The sequence below is a fragment of the Ambystoma mexicanum genome, chromosome 4q (genome assembly GCF_040938575.1).
Source record: "Ambystoma mexicanum isolate Mex_15411 chromosome 4q, UKY_AmexF1_1, whole genome shotgun sequence".
NCBI classification, from domain to species: domain Eukaryota; kingdom Metazoa; phylum Chordata; class Amphibia; order Caudata; family Ambystomatidae; genus Ambystoma; species Ambystoma mexicanum.
The window spans coordinates 102,033,549-102,054,651 of record NC_090928.1 but is presented as its reverse complement, the minus strand read 5'-3'; the positions used below and the strand labels follow the sequence as shown (position 1 = coordinate 102,054,651).

General features: G+C 45.6%; 1 protein-coding gene across 1 annotated transcript in view; it reads left to right on the top strand.

The window, feature by feature from the left end:
• Window positions 1-21,103, top strand: part of POLR3F (RNA polymerase III subunit F) — a 349,333-nt gene that overhangs the window by 157,769 nt on the left and 170,461 nt on the right. The window contains exon 7 of the mRNA XM_069607539.1: window positions 19,832-19,939. Coding sequence (XP_069463640.1) covers window positions 19,832-19,939 — 108 coding nt within the window. The remainder of the gene's footprint in view (window positions 1-19,831; window positions 19,940-21,103) is intronic.

Here is a 21,103-nt window from a genome sequence, read left to right as displayed (position 1 = left end):
GCTCAGGAGATTCTCCTGGAGATCTTCGCCCTTTCGGGGACCACTCAGGTGGATCTCTTCGCCTCCAGTGTCAACTGGAAGTGCGAAAGGTTCTGCTTGCGGGAATTTCCTCCAAAAGGAGCCTTAGGAGACGCGTTTGTGGTGCAGTGGTCCTTCCCACTGGCGGCGCTGTCCATATTTAAAACGCTCGTCTGAGGATTGTTCTTATTTCAAAATTCCTTTAATTTCTCAGTTTCTGAAAGGGCTCACTAATGTGTTTCCACCGTCACCTTTCCAGGTGCCTGGTTGGGATTTGAACCTTGTTCTGAAATTCCTTATGGGTGCTCCGTTTGAGCCTTTACATTCTTGTCCTTTGAGGCTGTTAACCCTTAAAACTGTGTTTTTAGTTGCGGTCACTTCCGCTCGCAGAGTGAGTGAGTTGCAGGCACTTTCAGTTAAGCCACCCTTCACTGTTTTTCATAAGGACAGGGTTGTCCTTAGAGTTCGTCCTTCCTTTCTTCCGAAGGTGGTGTCGGAATTTCATTTAAGCCAGAAGGTTGTTCTTCCGGCATTTTATCCTCCTCCACATCCTGGTAAGGAAGAGGAGAGGCTCCATACGTTGGATCCTAGGAGGGCTTTAAGCTTCTACTTTTCTCGCATGTCCCGGGTCAGGGTGGACAATCAGCTCTTTATTGGTTACGCTGGAAGGCGTTTGGGACAAGCTGTTACTGAGCAGACTTTGTTTAGATGGATTATCTTGGCAATTTCTGAATGTTACCGCTTGACGGGTAAGGACCCTCCAGTAGGCTTACGGGCCCATTCTACTAGGGGTATGGCTGCCTCTACTGCCCTGCAGAGGGGTGTTCCTATTTGTAACATTTGTGAAGCAGCCACTTGGGCTTCGGTCCATACTTTTGTACAACACTACTCCCTAGATTCTATCCATGGCCAGGATCTGGCCTTTGGCAAGGCGGTCCTTTACTCTGCAATTTGATTGGGCATTCTAAATTTCTATATTCTAAATTCTTTTTCCCTCCTCCATACGTTGGTACTGTTTTGGGTGTTTGTCATAGATATGGAATACGTCGGAGGACCCAATCCCCTCGAAGAACAAGTTACTCTCTTACCTGGTAACGTTCTTTCGATGGGATGGTCCGACGACTTATTCCATATCGCTCCCTCCCTACCTGCCCCGCTACAGAATTTCTTATGCGATTGCAGCTTACGTTTCCGCAAGGCTTTCTGTGGTCATACTGGCAGAAGATTGGTGCCACACGTTCTGGGGAAAAAAACTACAACTGAGGCTACGGGCGTCATACTTATAACATTCGGTGACGTCGGCTCGACGGAGGCCCTCAAGGACAGCGTATCGATGTCATTGACGTAGGACGCAGATGCCGAATGATTTTCCAAAGCAGCACAGCTGTGGTGATTACTGTCATAGATATGGAATACGGCGTCGGACCATCCCATCAAAAGAACGTTACCAGGTAAGAGAGTAACTTGTTCTTTATTGTAGAATTGCTTACATCTTCTACTACTCACAAGTCTAATCAGCTTGTGGCCCTACATTTGATTCTTCTTTTCTTCAAAGACTTCTAAAACAGATGTGCAATCTAGACTTCTTAACGTTCCCTTTTGACCGCACAGATTTATTTGGCAGCAAGGCTGATGAGAGCCTGGAGAAGCTGCAGGCCTCCAAAAGAGCAGCCAAATTCCTTGGCGCAGCAATCGGACAGCCACAAACTCACCCCACTGGTACAGCTTGGAGGGGCAGGTCCTTTTGCTATTACTCAGTTGGAAGAGGGAGGGGACTGTTAAATCAAAGTGGGCAGGAAAGATTCCTCCTTCATCGACGGGGAACGGGTGCAAAGACCGCCAAGGCAGGGGGTACTTTACCATCAGCCGCTGCATCAGCTGTCTCAAAACCTCTGTGGCCTTGGTCCACAAGACCCCGGTGGTAGGCAGACTCTCGCAGCATCTGAAAGAATGGCGGGGTATCACTTCAGATGCATGGGCATTGGAAATAGCCCAGGGTTACTGCCTTCCCTTTCTAAAAAGACCTTGGGATCATCCACGGGGGAACAGCTCTTTAAAAGTTCCAGATCCGCTCCTTATGCAGGAAATCTTGACCCTGCTAGAGAAAGGTGCTATAGAACCGGTACCTGTAGTGGAGAGGAATAAGCATTGGTACACCCCTTACTTTCTAATCTCCAAAAAGGACGGAGGATTGAGACCCTTCTTGGATTTAAGAGACTTGAACAAGTTCCTCAGAAAGGACAAGTTCAAGATGGTTGCTCTTTCTCAGATCCTTCAGGCCCTCCAGCTTCAGGACTGGATGGTATTGGACCTTCAGGATGCTTACTTTCATGTGGCAATTCATCATAAGCACAGAGAAGGTACCTGAGGTTCTCTGTTGGCAGTTCTCATTATCAGTTTTGAATCTGCCATTTGGGCTGATCTCCACCCGAGAGTTTTCACCAAATTGATGGTGGTGGTAGCAGCGAGTCTCAGGAGAGGGGGGTGCTTGCGTCTACCCCTACCTGGACGATTGGCTGATCAGGGCCTGTTCTCCCAAACAGGCCCTGCAACATCTCTGATTCACCCGTCACTCCCTACAATGACCGGGCTTCTCCCGCAACTTCAAGAAGTCCCACATGATACCATCTCAAAGGCTCCAATGCATCTGGGCTGTTCTAGACGCATCCTTGGGAAAAGCCTTGCCACCCAAGGTAAGGGCTCAAGACATTGTGCAGATGGTCACCAAATTCCAGAATGCCCATAGTCTTTCGGCCTTCGATTTTCTGAGGTGCTCGGCCTCATGGCATCCTGCATTTTCCTGGTGCCAGAGGCTCGCCTGAGAATGAGATCTCTCCAATGGCCTGTCAGTACTCAATGGTCCCAATTCTCAGGCATGATTTCAGACCTTCAGGTTCTAAGCAGAGTAGCAGAAGACCTTCTGTGGTGGATCTACTAGGAAAACATTCTGACGGGAGAACTTTTTTGGAAACCATGGCCAGAGATAATTGTAGTAACGGACACTTCACTCATGGGATGGGGAGCCCACGCCAACAATCTGAAATCGGCGGTCGTTGGTCTCCATCGGAGTCCAAACTACACATTAACCTTTTGGAGATGAGGGCAATCAGATAAGCGCTGAAGGCCTTGCTGCCGTCTGTACGGGAAAAGAAAGTCCTGATAATGATGGAAAACATGGTGGCCATGAACTATCTCAACAAGAGAGAATGTGTTGGGTCAATACCTCTGTGCAGAGAGGCAATGCAGCTATGGTTCTGGACAATTCAAGGAGTCTCCTTTATCGGCAGTTCACCTAGCCCTAGAGGAGAACACAGCGGCGGATGCTCCGAGCAGGCAGAGCAGTCTCCCACGAGTGGGGAACTAGCTCAGGAAGTCCTTCAAGAGATCTTCACCCTTTGGGGAACCCCTCAAGTGGATCTGTTCACGACCAGTGTTATCTGTAAGTGCGAACTGTACTGCTCTAGGGAATTTCCCCCAAGAGCTCTAGGAGACACGTTGGTGGTGGACTGGGAGTTTCCACTACTGTCCACGTTTCCTTAAGTCCCTGTCATTCCTCAAGTCATCAGGAGGTTGAGAAAGTTTTGGAAATCCATGATCCTAATTGCACCGTATTGGGCCAGAAGGACGTGCTACCCGGACCTTCTGGACTTGTCCATATTCCCTCCAATACGTCTGCCACAAAGAGCGGACCTTCTCTCACGAGAGGAGCATCGGGTTCTCCATCCAGAGGTCAAGACACTCAACCTTCATGCATGGTTTCTGAGAGGTTGAGATATAAGGATTAGCCCCCTCACGCACAACCTAATGGAGATTTTGCTTTCGGCCATAAGGCTAGCAACAAAATCCTTATACCGCTGCCATTGGAACAGATTCTGCATGATATGGTGTTATCATTCTTGTTACACTTGGCTAATATGAGGCTCCAGGTTGGCACAATTAAAGGGTATCTGGCAGCGCCATCTATTTTTAAGCGCTCCTCTGCAGAGTTACCTTTCTTCAAGATTCCGCTAGTTATACAGATCTTGAAAGGATTGACAAATCTTTTTCCTCCGGTCCCTTTTCAAGTCCCGGTTTGGGGCCTCAACCTAGTTCGGAAATTCCTAATGTGTGCTCCATTCGAGCATATTCACTCCTGTCCTTTAAGATTGTTAACTTTAAAGACCATCCGTTTAGTGGCTTTTTCATCAACCTGTAGGGTGAGTGAACTTCAAGCCTTGTCCTGCAAGCCTCCTTACAGTCTTCTTTAAGGAAGTGTGGTCCTCCAGGTTAAACCTACCTTTCTACCAAAAATTGTGTCCGAGTTTCATTTAACTCCAAAAATGTATTCTACCTTCTTTTTATCCTACACCTCATCCTGGAAAGGAAGAGGAGAGGCAAAACAGCTTGACACAAAACATGCACTTGTCTTAATTTAGACACCCTGGGAATGTATAAGCTAAGATGATCAACTTTTTCTTGGTTACACAGGCCATACGTTGAGTATGGCGGTCACAAAACAAACCTTATCTAGGTGGGTCATCCTAGGAATCTCTGAATGTTACAGATTAGCTGCAAAAGATCCTCCTGAGAGTCTCGGAGCACATTCGACCAGGGGCATGGCTTCTTCCTCTGGCTTACAGAGGGTAGTCCCAATTCAGGATATTTGTGTGGCAGCAACATGGTCCTTCTTCCACACATTCAGCAAGCATTATAGTCTGGGAAGGTGTTTTTGGGAAGGCACAATCCATTTGAAGAAGTTACTTGCCCATGGCAAAGTTCTTTCGACTGGTTGTTCCTCCCATGTATTCCTCCTCGCCCCTCCCAGCCTACCCTGCAGTAGAATTTCCTTGTTATTGCAGTTTACGCTCTTTCAGGGTGAGTAATTGTCGGGCGTAGGATAAACCAATGCACGTAAAATCAGAACTGAAGCCAACGGTCGCTGCGTGGGCTATATACCATCAATGACATCGACACCGAGACAAAGGCACCCGAGGGACATCAAGTCGACAGGCATTGACGCGCAGCGTCCCCTACTGGAAAAGTTTTCCAAAGCAGCTGAAGCTGGGTATGGACGTATCATAAGATGAGGAATACGTGGGAGGAACATACAGCCGAAAGAACGTTAACACGGGTAAGTAACTTGTTCCTCTAGTCTAAAATTAAATAATGCATTGCCATTGTTTTTTGGGCTAAAGAAAAATCAACACTGGTTCTAAAACAGACACCCTGCCAGAAAGTTGTTGAACTTCCTGAAGGTGAAAACTGCCCTGTATGCACTCATTTGAACTGACAACTTATTTTTCATTAGTAACCAGAACATCAGTCTGTTTTAGGCGTCCAAAAAGGTATCCTTTGCAGTTGAGCATGTTAGTAATTTTTGTAAAAAGTGTATATGGAAGGTTTGTTTGTGCCTGAAAATGTATCTCTCGTAGTCGCAGTGTATTGGTGCTGTGCTTGCCAAAAATGTGGTTACATCCCCAGAACCAAAAAAATAGGCTTTCGATGTGAAGGTTTTGTATACAAAAGGGAACAGCCTTTGAATACTGTTAAAGCTATCCATTTAAATGTTTGTGTGCATTAATTACTTTGTGTCATGTAATTTGGCATTTTTATAGCGCCTTTTACCATTGTTATGAATCCAAAGCGCTGTGGGTTGAATGGCCTTGGGGACCGCAGTCCAGGTCAGTGGAGAGAGTAGAGTAGTACAACGTGCTTGGGTGCACTCGGTATGTGTGCCGCCAGTGCGCAATAGGTGATGTTTAGCTGCATACTAGCGCTAGTTGTGGTGGCCTGGCTGCGCCAGGGCAGTAGAATGTGTGCAGAGAGACCAATGGACTATGGTATCTGCATTCTGGCAGCGCTGGTGCTTGAAGGTGACATTATGTGTGCAGCTATGCCGAATTCGAGGGGTATAGCTGTGTTATAATTTTGTTGGTGCAGAGGCAAGAGTTAGCTTAGTGCTGTATTTGAGTGTCTCTTTTCCAGAGGGACCTTGTTTCTGTTCAGCTTCCAGTGCCTGTAAAGAACGTGGAATCTTCCTGTATCTTGATGCGCCAAATTGTTTGGTGAAGACTGATGGGTGGTGACAGAAAGATCAGTCCCAAAACGTATGTTCTTACTGCATAGCTGCTAGCACTTTTCTCTGTCTGCAGTTTGTTAAATCGGATCCCCAATGGGTATTACTACTTGGACATACCCAGATAGTTGGGGTTACCAACAAATAAGTGCTAGAGCGTTCCTTGCTATAGTTCTTCGTAGGGATTTCCAGATGTGTAGAATTAGCAAGTGAGGTAATTCCTTGTTTGATAGCATAGTGCATATTTGCAGATCAATGATCAGGTTCTGAAGAAGAACATGGGTTTCTAGTTTTGCTAGATAGATTTACCGGAGGGTAGTTCTGTTCTATACATTCAGTGGAAGGCGTGATTAGCAGCTTAACTATTGAACGGCCCCCTGATATCTAGTTCTGCTATGGGATTGCCAGGTGGGTAGCGTTAGCAGGCAGGTGCCTTCTAGGGCTGATTGTGTGCTCAAGAGTGTTGGTGCTTGGTTACAAGTCTAGTACAATTGCCTCAGATTAATTGTGATAGCTAGTATTGGGCCTTAGCGCGTGTCGGGTTCCTTCGGATGAGGTGATGAATACATTATCAGGTGCAGAAATTCTGTCAGGGTGCGCTATGATTTGGAATTCAAGTCTGGGTGGAAGCCCCTAGGTATTAGAGTTGGAGATCATTTGACCTGATGGTCTATTATAGGGTCCTGGGGTACCACACCAGGTGTTTATCTGGGTGGTAGGTTGGGTGGTTAGGCAAAGATACAGGTCTTGAGCGCCTTCCGGAACGCCATGTAGTCTTCGCTGTGTCTGATGTGTGGAGGCAGTGAATTCCATAAAGTTGGCGCCAGGCCTGAGTAGGCTAACCCTCTGATTCTAGTTGAATTGGAGGTGGGGACCACAAGTAGGAGGGCAGTGCTTGACCTAAGTTTGCGGGTCGGGTGTAGGGCATGATCTTGTCTTGTATGAATTTGGGGCCTGCTTTGTGCACCGCTCGGTAGGTAATGCAAAGGAATTTAAAGGTGGTCCTTCATCCATTTGGGAGCCAGTGTAGGGTGCAAAGGGCCGGTGAGATGTGGTCCCTTCGCCCCAATGCGAGAAGTGTACTCTTTGGATTTTGTTTAACTGATAGGCTGGTGCACCCAGGTAGAGGGAGTTCGCATAGTCCAGTTCGGACATGACAATGGACATAATTGCAGCCACTATAAAAAAAAAAGAGCTCCCTGTCTATTTAGGTTTGGTATGAACATTGACTAGACTGTGGGGAATATACCACCTCTTAAGTTCCACCAAATCTTTTAACATAAAGTGCATGGAATATTCAACCAGACTTTGTAAACATGACTCTAAACATTATATCTTTAATACATAAAACCTACAAGTTAAAAACATTATCCTAAAATCCATCACAAAAAGTAACAAGAGCTTATTAAAGTGTCCCGTGCCTATCACCACATTGGTGATTACAAGTGCAAAAACAGTACCTTTCTGCACTCTACACAGTGCAAATATGCATTAATTATAAAAAAAAGTTGTAAACTTTTTTTAGTATTCTAGAGCATACATTTTGTAGAAAACCACAAATATTTGACGCAATACAGAGCTCTTAATCCATGTATGACTCTGTAAATCATGTAATGGTGACAGTGCCTATATTACATATGATGTAAACTCTGTGTCCATCACAGCACTTGGTCTAGTGATGTAGTAAAACCCAACATGTTTCGTTCCTCTGAACGCTAAGGATTTCTTTAGTAACTTCTTCAGGGGCAGAAAGCCAATTACATTAACCCAAATAGGTTTGGCATATGGTGGCTTCAGAAAGACTTGTAGGTGAAAAAACTGATTTCAAAGTGGTATCTCGTCTCGTAGCTTCCCGAAGGGGAAATGCAGTAGATGTATTTCTTCCCACTCCTTTCATTTAATGGAATCTGGGAGCCTAGACCAAACCTTAAATACAAAATTAGAAAGGAGCCTAATTAGTAAGGGTGACCTTTCCTGTACACCATATTATATATAAGGAGTACAAAGGATGCTTACCGTTTCTCAGTGTCAGTAATGCATCCATACTGACTGCAAAAATTCTCAGTATAGCAGTCATGATATCCCTTGGAGCACACACATAAAAAGTCGTATCAACACAGTTCACCAATTGATATAAAAATGACACTTAATCATCTCTTAACTGATCTGCGAAAAAGTCAAAGCAATTGTCTCTTACTTGGAGTGCAAATTAGTGTCTCCAGTAGTTTCAGGCTGACAAATGCAATGTATCCCGCAACCGCAAACTCGATAGAAAGTGGTGTCAAACAGACTTAAACCGTCCTGCAAATATAGACAAAGCTGGTTCAGCCATGGGGGTGGTATCAGTTGTTGGTTAATCAACCGTCACTGACTATAGATGGAAACACAGTGCCCAACTCCGATAGACAGTAATCAGCAACGCTGGGAAAAAGTCTAGATATGATCAGTGGTTATCCTATCGCTACCATTCGAGTGTTAAGCCACTGACTCAAACATGATGTATGCTGAAGCCAGTGTAAACGTGCTTCACAGAACGTGCGTTATGTCTGTGGATGATCGAGAAACCGTATATAACACAGAGAATTACACCAATACACACCGCATTGATGGTTTAGCAGTCAGTGTCACTTAAGGTGTATTAAGCCACCAGTTAATAGCATCATGTCATCGGTGAGATAGAACGTAGCTCCACTTGTGCAAAAAAAATGTGCAACGGCTTCAAGTCTTACCATATAAATGAGATGCTAGTGGTCACAGTGACGAGGGCGTAACCATATGGTAAACTGATAGGGGGAGGTCATGATGACAACAGAGATCTTAAATACTGAAGTACCTGCCCAATAGCCTACATCCCGACCAGGTGCGCGACATGCCTGAAGGCTTCTAATAGAAGTAAAAGAGAAACTCTGTACTGTTCCATGTATGCATAAAAATGCTCTCCGTCATCTTGGAACAACTTGGACTGCGTAATAGAGGGCCAAATAAACAGGCTACTAGATTGTATTGAGGGCACTTAAGTATCAGTTAGTTGAACCATATAATGCAAACGCTACAGGTTAATCGATCACAAATAACTTGAAAATACAATCGAAATTGGTGTATAAATGTGAAACGTATCAGGCTACCCTGGAGACCTCGAGTGTTGCTCTCACTGTGATCATGGCTTATTACTGATGTTTAGAGATGGAGTGATGTATTCTCTCCTAAAACGATGGACAGTATCGGAAATAAATGGATGGATAATTGCAGCCAGTCTGTGTGGGGTAGGTAAGAGAATATACGCTTCAGGAGCCTAAAGTGTAAATACAGGCTTTGGATGTATTGTTGATGTGGTGAGCTAGAGTTGGGTCTGAGTCCATTGTGCAGCCAAGGTTTTTTACAGCAGTGGTGGTCGTAGGGAGGCTGGGGGGAGTCCGAGTGAGGGTGACCAGGGAGTGAGAGGGGGGAATGGGGCAGATTTTCCAGATGGCATGATCTGTTTTACCTGGGTTCAGAAGGAGGGAATTAGTGGTTATCCAGCGGTCAATGTCAGAGAGAAAAGCTGCTAGGTCAGGGCTTGCGTCTGAAGTCGATTTCTGAATTCTCAGGATGATTTGTGTGTCATCTGCATAGTTGTAGCAAGTGAGGTTGTGTGAGCGGATGATCTTGGGAAAGGGGAGTCGGGTAAAGGTTGAAGAGAAGGGGAAGAGAGGCAGGCGCCTTTGGGTACTCCAGTGTTTACAGGGCGTGCAGTGGACAGGAAAGGGGGAGGAGGGTGATTTGCTGTCTATTAGAGACGAATGAGGTGATCCATCAGAGTGCTGAATCACATAGTCCTAAGGAGTGCAGTCTGTCAAGGAGGATTGTGTAGTTGATTGTGTCAAACGTTGCAGAGGTCAAGAAGAATCAGAGCTGTGCATCCTTCCGAGTCTGCTGTCTTTGAGGTCACCCCAGATAGAGATCAGAGTGGTTTCTGTTCTGTGGCGTGAACGGAAGCCAGATTGTGCAGGGTCTAGGAGGTTGTTAGATTCCACAAAGGCATTGAGCTGTGAGTAAGCAGGGCAATCAAGTTTTGCCAGGTATCTGGTGTTGGAGATTGGCCTGTAGTAGATTGGAAATCGAGGGATGCTTTTTTTTAGCCGAGGTTTGACATGTGCAGTTTTGAAGGAGTCTGGGAAATTGCTGGCTGTGAGGGAGTCGTTGAGAATGGATCTCGCCAGTTCTTAGGCACAGGTGGTCGTGAAGAATTCTTAGAGGAGCGCGGCAAGACAAGGATCAAGTGGTGAGCCCGAGGGTTGGTTGGCTGATAGTTTCGCGAACTCCTTGCTTGAGATGGGGATGAAGGAGCTGAATGAAGTTTTCTCTGGGGTGAGGGCGGATGTGTCGGGTAGAGCAGGTGTAGAGCGGGTGGACAAGAGGGCGAGTTTGGCGTTGATGGTGGCTGTCCTGTCTATGGCTGTTTTGTGTAAGTGTTAAGACAGGGAATTGCAGAGCGTTTGTGAGGAGGCAGTCTGGTGTGTGATGCAGGGCGGTTTCAGGAATTCAGCAATGATCCTGTGGAGCTCTCTGCTGCCGCTCAGGATTCTTTTCTTTTAGTAGGCTTTTTTGGTCTTTCGGATCCCTGATTTGTAGTTTCTATAGTGGTGGAGGCGAGTACTAATTTGCTTTGCAGTGTTATGGAAGCTTAACATGTGTGCTCAAGGGAGCGTTTTTTTGTTTTTGAGTCTTAAGGGGGGGGGTGAAATATTTGGGCGTGGGTCCGTTGCGGGAGGGAGCAGACTTGCAAGGGGTTTGGAGAATGAGGGAGTAGGTGAGCCTGGAGTCAGAGTTCTATGGCCACCGTTCTATTTGTGGTCAGGAGTGATGGGAAGGCGCCTAGTAGTGCCTCTGGCAGGTCCGGTAGTACCTTGACCTTGTTCCAACACTTGAACTGAAATGTAGGGGTAGAGGATGTCAGAGGTGTGTGGATGGAGAAAGATATGGCAAAGTGGTCTGTCCAGATGATGGGTTGAGGGGTGGATGTGGGTTGAGGTTAGAGCAGCTGAAAATGGCATCTGGGTGTGGCCAGATTGTGTTGGTCCTCTGATATGCTGGGTGAGGTTGAGTGCCTCCAGGCTGTCGACTAGCGCTAGATTCATGGAGTTGTTGGGGAGGTCAAACCAGATGTTAATCTCCCAACAAGGTGAGTACTGGGTGGATAACTGGAATGCCTGCCAGAGAGTCGCATAGGCTGTTGGCAAAGTGTCTGTCATAACCCAGGGGCCTGTAGACCAACAGGAAGCTGTGTGAGAGAGGCAGAAGAGCGAGTTTGACTAGCAGGGATTCACATTTAGCTGTGCTGTGTTGTGTTTCAGTGTGAAGTTTGTGCAGGATGGCTACACCGCCTCCCCTGGAAGGTCTGTTGTGGTAATGAGTGAGTAGACAGGTGGAAATACTTCGTGAGCGATAGGCTTGAGGTCATCCCAGAACCAGGTTTTGGTGATAAAGATGAGATCGGAGTTTAGGAGATCAAAGAGGCTGTGTTTGTTCTTGGCTACAGAGCAGGCATTGAAGAGGAGGCAGGGAACTTTGTCAGAGGTAGAGGCAGCAATGCTTATCAGGGAGACCAGGGTTGGCTGGGCTGGGGGTTCAGGGTGCTCAGAGGGGAGGGTGTTGGTGGAGAGGAGACTGTCTTTTGGGACGTGCAGTGAGATAGAGCGGACAGATGTGGTCAGGGGAAGGGGGTACCGTAGTGGGTGCATAAAGGGCTGAGGGTTGCTGGGGGCTGGGAAGAGAGGGCAGGCGTTTGCAGGTCTTCGACTCAGTGTTGTGATGCAATGGGCGGTTCGGTTGTTGGCTAAAGGTCGGGGAGGGTTGAGGCGAATTGGTGAAGGGAGGTGGGTAGTGCAGGGGTGTGTGACTAGGCGTTGATACAATAGGCTCCATGGGGCCTGGGAAAGTGGGGTGAGGGTTGAAGGAGAGACAAAGGGGGGGGGGAAAGACTACCTAAATGGATGCGCGTGGGAGGGTTGGGTAGGGGAAAGGCGAAGTGGATCGAGAGGTGTTAGGGCGGGAGAGACTTGCAGAGTAGAGGGCGATTTGTCATCGTCTACCTCAGAATTTTGTGCATTTGGGAGCTGAGGGAGTGTGCGAGAGAGTGGAGGGGTCTGTAGGAAAGGGGGTAGAGGTGAAGGTTCGGGAAAGGGCAAGACACGCCACACTCAGTGAGGGGAAGGGGCTTGCCGGGGTAGGCCATTTTGAGGTGGTCTGTGTGGTGGAGATGGTGGTTGGTGGTTGGGTAGAGGTTACTGAGGGAGGTGTGGTCAGACAAGGGAGATGGATGTAGCGCCGGGCAGGGGGAGGGTTGGGCCAAAGCTGTTGCAGTGCCCCCTGGATTCTACGTGGAAGGTTGTGGCAACAGAGTGGAGCAGGTCAAGTCAGTTTGGAGGGTGCTGGGGGACAGCCTCCCCTCGTGTGAGATGAGCTGAGGCAGGTGTCTTGTGGTCTCAGGGTTTGTAGCTAAGGAAGGAAGAGGGGCGAGGGTTGGGGCAGGTATGTTTCCGAAAGAACATGCAAAGGTTGAGCTGGCTGGCGTACTGTGTTTTAAGGAGTGCCAGTGGGTCTGAGGTGTGGAAAGTCGGCACTGCATGTATGTGGGAGGTTGTGGGTTTTCAGTGAGGGAGGGAGAACAAGAGGGTTTCGGGGGTTGGAGGAAGGCCGGTGGTTGGTAGTGGGGTATGCCATGGGCGGCTCTGGGTGGGCCAGGGAGCTTCTCTGGTCAGAACGTTGTAGGGTCTGTGGTGAATGATAGCGCAGTTGTGTGGTGTGAAGTGATTTCAGGATTGAGGGTGGAGGATATAGGTCTGGTGACGTGATAGGGGGTGTGTATGTGAGGGGTTCTGCGTGTGTGAGGTGCTGGGTTTGCGAAAGAGGGTGCGTGGGTGAGGGATGAAGTGCGGAGGTTTTGGAGAATCTGAGATCTCCATGTTTAAATGGGGGGGGTGGTAGGCGGTGGATGTGTGCATGTTTCTAGGTGAGTGTTGTAATGGGCTTCAGAATCGGGATAGGTGGTGTAAGGCGTGGCTCCAACTTCATACAACAAAAACCAAAAAAGATCAATTCCTCCAGGAACAACAATCCTCACACATTCGTGCTGCCCGATTAGCACTAGACATTACGGAAATTGAGTTGTTGATGAGCAGTCATGAAATGAGGAGGCAAGTGCTTGGTGAAGGGTCTGCCACAAAGAGGAACGATTTGCCCTACACCTCAACACCCTCCAACAAAGATAAGGACGTTAACATATTTTTCCCTTTTCATGAAGGAATGGTGTTTAAACCCGACAAAAGCCATGAGCAGGAACCACGGGAAGATGAACAGAATGGTATAAACCGAGACCAGAAAAGAACAAATAAACCGTATGGGGAATAAGTGCCAGCGCGACCAGCCTGACGCTCAGAATCAGGAACACATTCAACCATGATGCTTGATCTGCAAAATTTGCTAATAGCAACGACCACACAATCACTAATTCCCTATATAAAACTTCAAGAAGCCAATGTAGATGCCATCAAAGACCAAGCCACCCTCCTTGCTCTAATGCATACCAAACAAATTCACATAGAAAATGTTATCATGCACCTTCAGAAACTATTGGAGATTGAAGCTAAGACGAGCCGGATGTGGAAAACCTGTCGAGCCGACAGAACGCAAGTAACGGCCGCCTTGATGACCCTGATGAAAGAGCTGACGAAAAATCCGAAACAGATGCTGACTATTCCCGCCAACTCTAATGACCACAAATGTCCTGGCCCAGAAAACCCATAGAAGACACAATCCTGAATAGAACGGCAAAAGGTCCACTCTGCTCCTCTGCCAGAGATCGTGCAAAGACAAAAAACAGGCACAGATAACCCAGAAGATAAGAACCAAACACTGAAGGAACAGCCGACTTTTGAAATCTTTGCACAAGTAAAAGAGCCTGGTAAAATAAAGACTCCTAAAGACAAAGGGAATTAAACAAAGAAAAGACGAGCGGGATCACAAGCATTTCTCAGGAATCTATCATTCCCACAAGTACAACAACCACAGCTTAATGCCAAACATGAGAATGTTGGACCGCAAGTAGTTACATTGCAGATAGTCCCAGCAAAATCAAAAGTGAAAGATACTCAGATACCTCAGCTACAAGTCTCTCAAAACGAGGAAGCATCACAACTCGCTGTGTCGATTAATCTCTAGACACACATGGAAGATCCAGCAACCCCCAGCTCTGATCCGGAGATTGATCTGAATGACTCTGCCTTGATCATTATAGACCAATATAATACTGATCCCTCACTACAATCAATTGACATCGAGCTATCGCGTGAAGACATCTCGGACGGTGACCTGATGTGCTCTATAAGAACGCTAAATTCAACGATCACAGTACGAGAGCATGACCAGGGAAACCGAGGAAATCCCCGACCGAAGCGACCGCAAAAGAAGAGAGACTTGTCCGGAGCATCGACAAGCAACAATTAAAGCACAAACACTTTTGCACACCTGAAAAGTCCTATCTTCATAGATCCAAGAAGATCACAGGAGAAATTCATTATAACCCTATCCCAACATGAAACAAGGAAAGAACGTGGGACTTTGAATAGAACTAATGTATTACAACTATTTAATGCTATACCGGAACTGAAAGGCATATATTCACAATACATTAAACTAGTATCCTTCATGGATGAAGTGATACTAGACAAAGTGGTCATTGAACTTTATAATCAGGACAACACAACAAGAATCCCACCAACTAAATACACAAGATTCACATGAGACAAGCTCTAACAAAGCATTGAACAATTCTATCATGAGAACAGTGTCAATATCTAGCGGAGAATCATATTATCATCATGATGAAACAATGAAACAATCGAAGGCGACTAACCTCCACCAGATCGAATATCACAAAACATTACATATGGAGAGATCTGAAAGATGAATCGGAAAAAGATGGAAGGATTAGTACAAGACACTCATAACCATCACTGGCCCAGACCAATATAGACTGGACGATATGTTCGTGGAACACCCGTGGTCATGGTCACCTATTTCACAAAGTGACCCCTGAATTGGAGAGTTGCCACATAATATGCCTACAAGAAACGTGGATCACAAAACAACCAATATGCGATGGATTTACAATACACATGAACCCGGCTGTTCAACAGAACAAAGGAAGACCATTGGGCATGTTGACATTGACAAACACTCAGTCTGGTCAACAATGGTATCCACGAATCTGAAACCTTGGGTCCAATGCACTATACTACAGAGGCTAATCGATACTATCCCCAATCATAAGAGAAACAACTCGGTGACCCTGTTGGGTATAATACATTTGTACTGGAACCCCATAGCTATCATCGAGGCCACCTTCATTGATTGTGTCTTTTCTCCGATCGATACAGCCAGTGTCACCCATGGAAATAGGGAGTTTATCATCTGTGGAGATTTTAATCTACATATGTACGATAAACAAGGGCAGGCACTGAAAGAAATAGACCTGTTCACAAGAGCAAGAACATGGGCTGAAGAAATGACACTACGAAATATGTCCCTGACAGGGAAAACACAAGACGGAAACCGGCAAATGATCCCCCACATGGACTCACGGAATTTGATTACATGTGTCTCGCAAGGCATCCTGGATGCTATCTACAAAACTGATACAATGAATACAGATAAGAACGATCAACACTTACTGACACCATTGTGGTCAGAAAACTGCAGGCAACGGCAAAAACATCTCCCTGCAATGGAATTAAACGTTGCTGGGAACAGGCTCCGACTTAAGACGAACCAGATTGAGAAAATCACAGAGCAATACAATCAAACTCAGAAGGAAGGTACAGAAAAACTAAACTACGAATGGCTCCTTGACCCATATCGACAAAAAAGGAAGACTAATGAAAGGCACCCAATAATACATGAACACCAATTTAACATGCAGATCAAGGAAAAAAAAAAAGACCTACGGAAACAATTGAGCCTTGCGAAGGTGCAAGACGGAATAAAAAATGAAATGGATAATATCTGCAAAGCAACGATATAATAACTGGATAAAGGTGACAAGAAGCACCCTATGCCAACTAGATGCGGAAAAAATTCTAGAAACACTAAAAAACAGGAATACACGAGATTTGTGGAGCCTTCTGAATCCAAATTCCAATGGTCAACAGCTTCTAATACAGAACGTAGCAGAAGCAAAGTGGATTGAACACTACGCCTTCTTATACCGCAAAAGGACAGGCTCAATGACTGAACATAGCCTGATAACAAACGTGAATTGGAATTTAAGATGGAGCAGGGAAGATATCTTGAAGATAATGAAACCGCTAAATATGTCATGTGCCCCTGGCCCGGACGGCTTATCGAATGAAATCATTAAACAAGCACCAGAACTGTGGACAGACATCATCACTCATATCCTCAACTTAATAGAAAAACACAACCAGATTCCTAATACGTGCAAGAACGCAACCCTCATCCCCATCTACAAACAGCGCAACAGGGAAGATCCGGTCAATTATAGACCGATCGCCCTGCTTGACCCCCTTGGGAACATTTTTGCTACATTTCTCCTGGCCGAACATTGCAGTTTGGCAAAAAAGACAAAAAGATTTACAGTCAGGCAAACTGGTGTTGTCCAAAAAGTGGGCACAAACCTAAATCTCATTTTGCTAAACTTTATCAAACAACAAGCTCTGACGAAGAAGCTTTTGTCAACCTGTATCTAGCGTTTGGTGAAGTTTGGTGCTCTGGGACAAATTAGCAAAATGGAAATGCCTAAATAACATCATCAAACCCATCAAAATGCTCTACTCAAATACAAAGATCCGAGTCATGCCGTCCAAAGAAGGAGTACAAACTTCCTTCATTGAGACCTGGACCGGTCTAAAGCAGGGTTGCCTGTTGGCGGCAACCCTTTTTAATCTGTACACAGCTGACTTCAAAGAAGAAATGCGGTCGACCACCGTAAACCCCTCAAAAATCAACTCCACCGCATTACCGCTGATGTACACGGATGACATCGTTCTAATTGACAAAACGACCATGGGGCTACAACGAAGTCTAGAGATGATGGGGAAATATATGGAAAAAGAACGAACCAATACTGCAAAAACTAAATTTATGTCACTCACGAAGATCAACAAAAAAAAAGTAAGGAGCCTGACATTACTCCTAGGAGGAACTCCGCTAGCTGTAGTCTCCACATTTAAATACCTGGGAGTTCTGATCAATCAGTCGAAAAATGAAAAAGAATGGGTGGACCAACTGTTGGCAAAGACTCAATCGCTTGCCCGGCAAGGAAGGTTCCTTCATGGCAAATTCGGTACATTTTCATTTAAGCCAATCGTAGCTTTCTATAGACAAAAAGCTGTGCCAAGTCCAATCTCTGGGAGTGAAACGATGATCAAACTCCAAACAAGTATCTGGCAAAGGATAGAAGCCATCTTCTGGATAAAAATCCTGACACTACCCCCCTCTTTTCCAATGCCCAGAATTAGATTTGAGGTTGCAACACAATCTCTGGCATCGATGGTACTTTGGAAAGAAATCGATCTATATCGTAAAGAGTGAGGATGAGATCCCAGCCATTGAAATGTTACGGGGTAAGACAAACGCCATCTGTACCACAGTGCTAAATGAATGGAAGGTGGAAATTGCAGCAAAACTGATAAGCGAAGACATTCCACTTGAAATGCTAATAAACCGCCCACAAAACGCAAAGAGGAAAATATTGTGAAATGACTGGATCAATACGATGAAAGAAAAGTCAAGGTATCATGAAAATTTAACGTGCGAATTAGACATCCGAGCAATTCACCAACTGCCTATACCTGCTGATCTTTCCAGATAAAGCGATCAGGAACACCTACCTGAAACTACGTCTAAACATCAGACCGACAAGATATAGACTAACTAAAATGTAAACTATATCATTTTAAATTAAAAAATGAAATAGGTGGTGTAATGGCGGGTGAAGTATGATCTGGGGTGGATGTTTCTGGGGCAGTGCATTGGTGGGTTTGAGGGTGTAATGGTGGGTGGTGTCTGGCGGAAGGGCTGCATTCTGGTGTCTCCGAAAGCCATTCTTGTAAGTGGGATTGGGGGGAGTGCGGTGGGTGCCAGTGTGGGCGTTAGTCAGTCTGGGTGAGTGTGGTAGTGGTGTAGCGGAGAGAGGTGGGTGGAGATCTCGGAAGTGTGTGCGTCTGGCTGGGGAGTATGCCGTTTGACATGGTTGTGCAAAGGTGCGGCGGGTTGGAGGCACTGGGGTGGCAGTGATTGAGATACCACTGTAGATGAGGGGTCTGGACCTGTGAGGGTCAGATAGGTGCGCGGAGACGCCTAGAGTTCAGCCGAACAATCGTTAGTGCGTCTGGAAAGAGGAGAGGGTTTTAAGTGGGGGCACATATGCAAAGGCACTGATGCACAAGTCTGATTGGATGGAGGGATAAGTGCGTAAGATGGGTGCACAATAGTAAAACCAGTAACCCCTAGGTTAGGGATACATGGACCTAAGATGGGGTCACAGCAGTAATGCAGAGATCTCTAGAATTGGGCTACCTGAACCTAAAGTGGGAGTGCCACAGTAGATGCAGTATCCCTTAGATTGGGATGCCTGGGCCTGAAACGAGTGCACAACAGCAATGAGCAACACTCAGACCTGGGTCACCTGGATGGAGGGAAAGGACCTAGGAAGGAACTTGGGATAGAGTTGAGACAGCTGGACCAGAATGGGTGAACAGCCATGAATGGAGTGATGTTCAGATGTGTGACACCTAGCGGGAGAAGAGCTAAAAATGAGTGCACAATAGTAAAAGCAGTAACCCTTAGAAATGGGCTATCCGTACCTAAAATGGGGGCACGACAGTAAATGCAGGAACAGCTAGAAATTGTGAATTTATCAAGACAATGTTCCCAAATGCGAGAAATGGTTGGCTAATAGTCCGGCAGGAGGTGAGGTATGGCTAACTCAATCTACCTTGCTGTGAGATATGGCTAACACAATATGGCAAGAATTGAGATATGGTTAACCAACACAATATTGCAGGAATCGCGAGATGGCTGACTAAGGGAATTTTTCAAGAATTGAGACAAGTCTGATTAACACAATCTACCTAGATGTGAGATATGGCTCACATATAAATGAGCGGCAGTTTGCAAGCTTGTAGGTAATTAAATCGGTAGGACAGTTTTTTAATGGGGAGCAGTAATGGCTGTTCCCAACCTTGCTTACTTTGTTAGTCGCTGCTGGTTGACGGTTGCAGGGTCCAAAGGCTAATGCAGGAACAGTGTGCATTAAGATCCAATGTAAAAAGAACATTGGTAGTCAAATCAAGTGGGATGGAGGGTGAAAAGGAGGCCACTTGGTCTTATGTAAGGGACGTTATAAAGTGCAAGCCTAGCTACATAGAAAAAGACCACTGTGCTTAGGGAATGTAGGGAATGCACTGGAGGGGGGAGTGAGGTTAAAAGCAAGTGTGCGGGGAGAGCTCCAGAGGTGGAGAAGTAGTAGTGTAGTGATCGGCGATTGCCGAGATGGTCTTTGAAGAGTAGGGACTTTTGTCTTGTGTGTTGTTGTTACTAGTAGAAATGTGCATTATAATGCTTTCACTACAAGTAACTTTAATGTTGTACTTTGTTGATCACTGAGCAGTGCATCCCACATATTCTGAATGCGGGTAACTTCATGGCTTAAAGTACAGAGATGTATAACCAGTTTAATTCCTTTGACATTTCTTTCAGGCAGAAGCTGCTCGAGAGAGCAAACAGAATCCCATGATCCAGAGAAATAGTTCATTTGCATCCTCCCATGAAGTGTGGAAGTTTATCTGTGAGCTAGGCATCAGCAAGGTGAGTGTCTAGGTGCAAGTGGTTTTGAAGCATCATGCTTATTTCACTGCAAATGCAAAGGGCAGAATAGTGAAATTGATAGGGGGCAGCTGCACTGCCCTAGAATAGTCTTGATTGCATCATACAGTGACTAAATACATCAAGGCGAAGAAGAGCTGGGGTAAACATTTCAATTTGCAATCTACTGACTAGGCATACAAAGTCTCCACATGGAATGAATACCAGCTCACCACATGAATAGCTAGAAATTGTGGATTTCTTACATTTTTAGGCCTGGAAAGTGGAACTTTTGCCAGGTGACCCATATTTAGAAGATTGTGGCTGTATTTTCTGTCTTGCGCTGCAATTGATAAATACAAATATTGTTACAATCTTAATTAACGATAGTCTGGACACAGCAGTTGAAGAAAGCTTTTCTTTTTATGACGTGATTTAGCTGACAAGTGATTTGCGCTACGTGCACATTATTTAGGCCAATGTTTTATATAAGAACGTATCCTAAAATTGATACACATAGTGTAGAGTGCGCATATATACATAAATAGTGCAAAAGGAAGTTGATAAACTGAGAATCGAGCAGCAAACAGAAATATAGACGTGGGCCAATGGAAATTAGCAAAGCTGATCTCTTGGATTGTATGCGGTTTTGATTCCAATTTGCATTCAGGAGGTAAGCCAAAGGTGCCACACTAATTATGATATCAAAGTTCTGTTAAGTATGCACGTGGATCTTAGTAGGGTGTCTAGTGGAACCTATTTGCTGTTTATTATGTTGTGCGTTTGTTTATATTTGTATGGCTTCATTTGCATGCCCCATTTAAGCAGTAATTCTGCTTTTCGAGGATAGTTTGCTTAAGCTTGTATGGCCGTTGAGTCGTGTTATTGCCATTAGCACCCCTTCCAAACCACCAAGGTACAAAGGAGCAGTACAATGAGTGAAAACACTGTCGTGGTAAGCGCATGACTTATAGATTTGATGTAAAGTGTAAACAAAATGTGTAAAGAAAATGTCTGCCACGCAAATGGTGCTTTAGTTACAGTTTTCAGACCCCAGCCATTAGAGAGGGATGAAGACATACATAGTGGAGAGAACACCAATGCAAGTTGATGGTATTCTATGGTGGGGAGTCAGCAAACACTGGTTTACTCTAGAACATGGTGGCC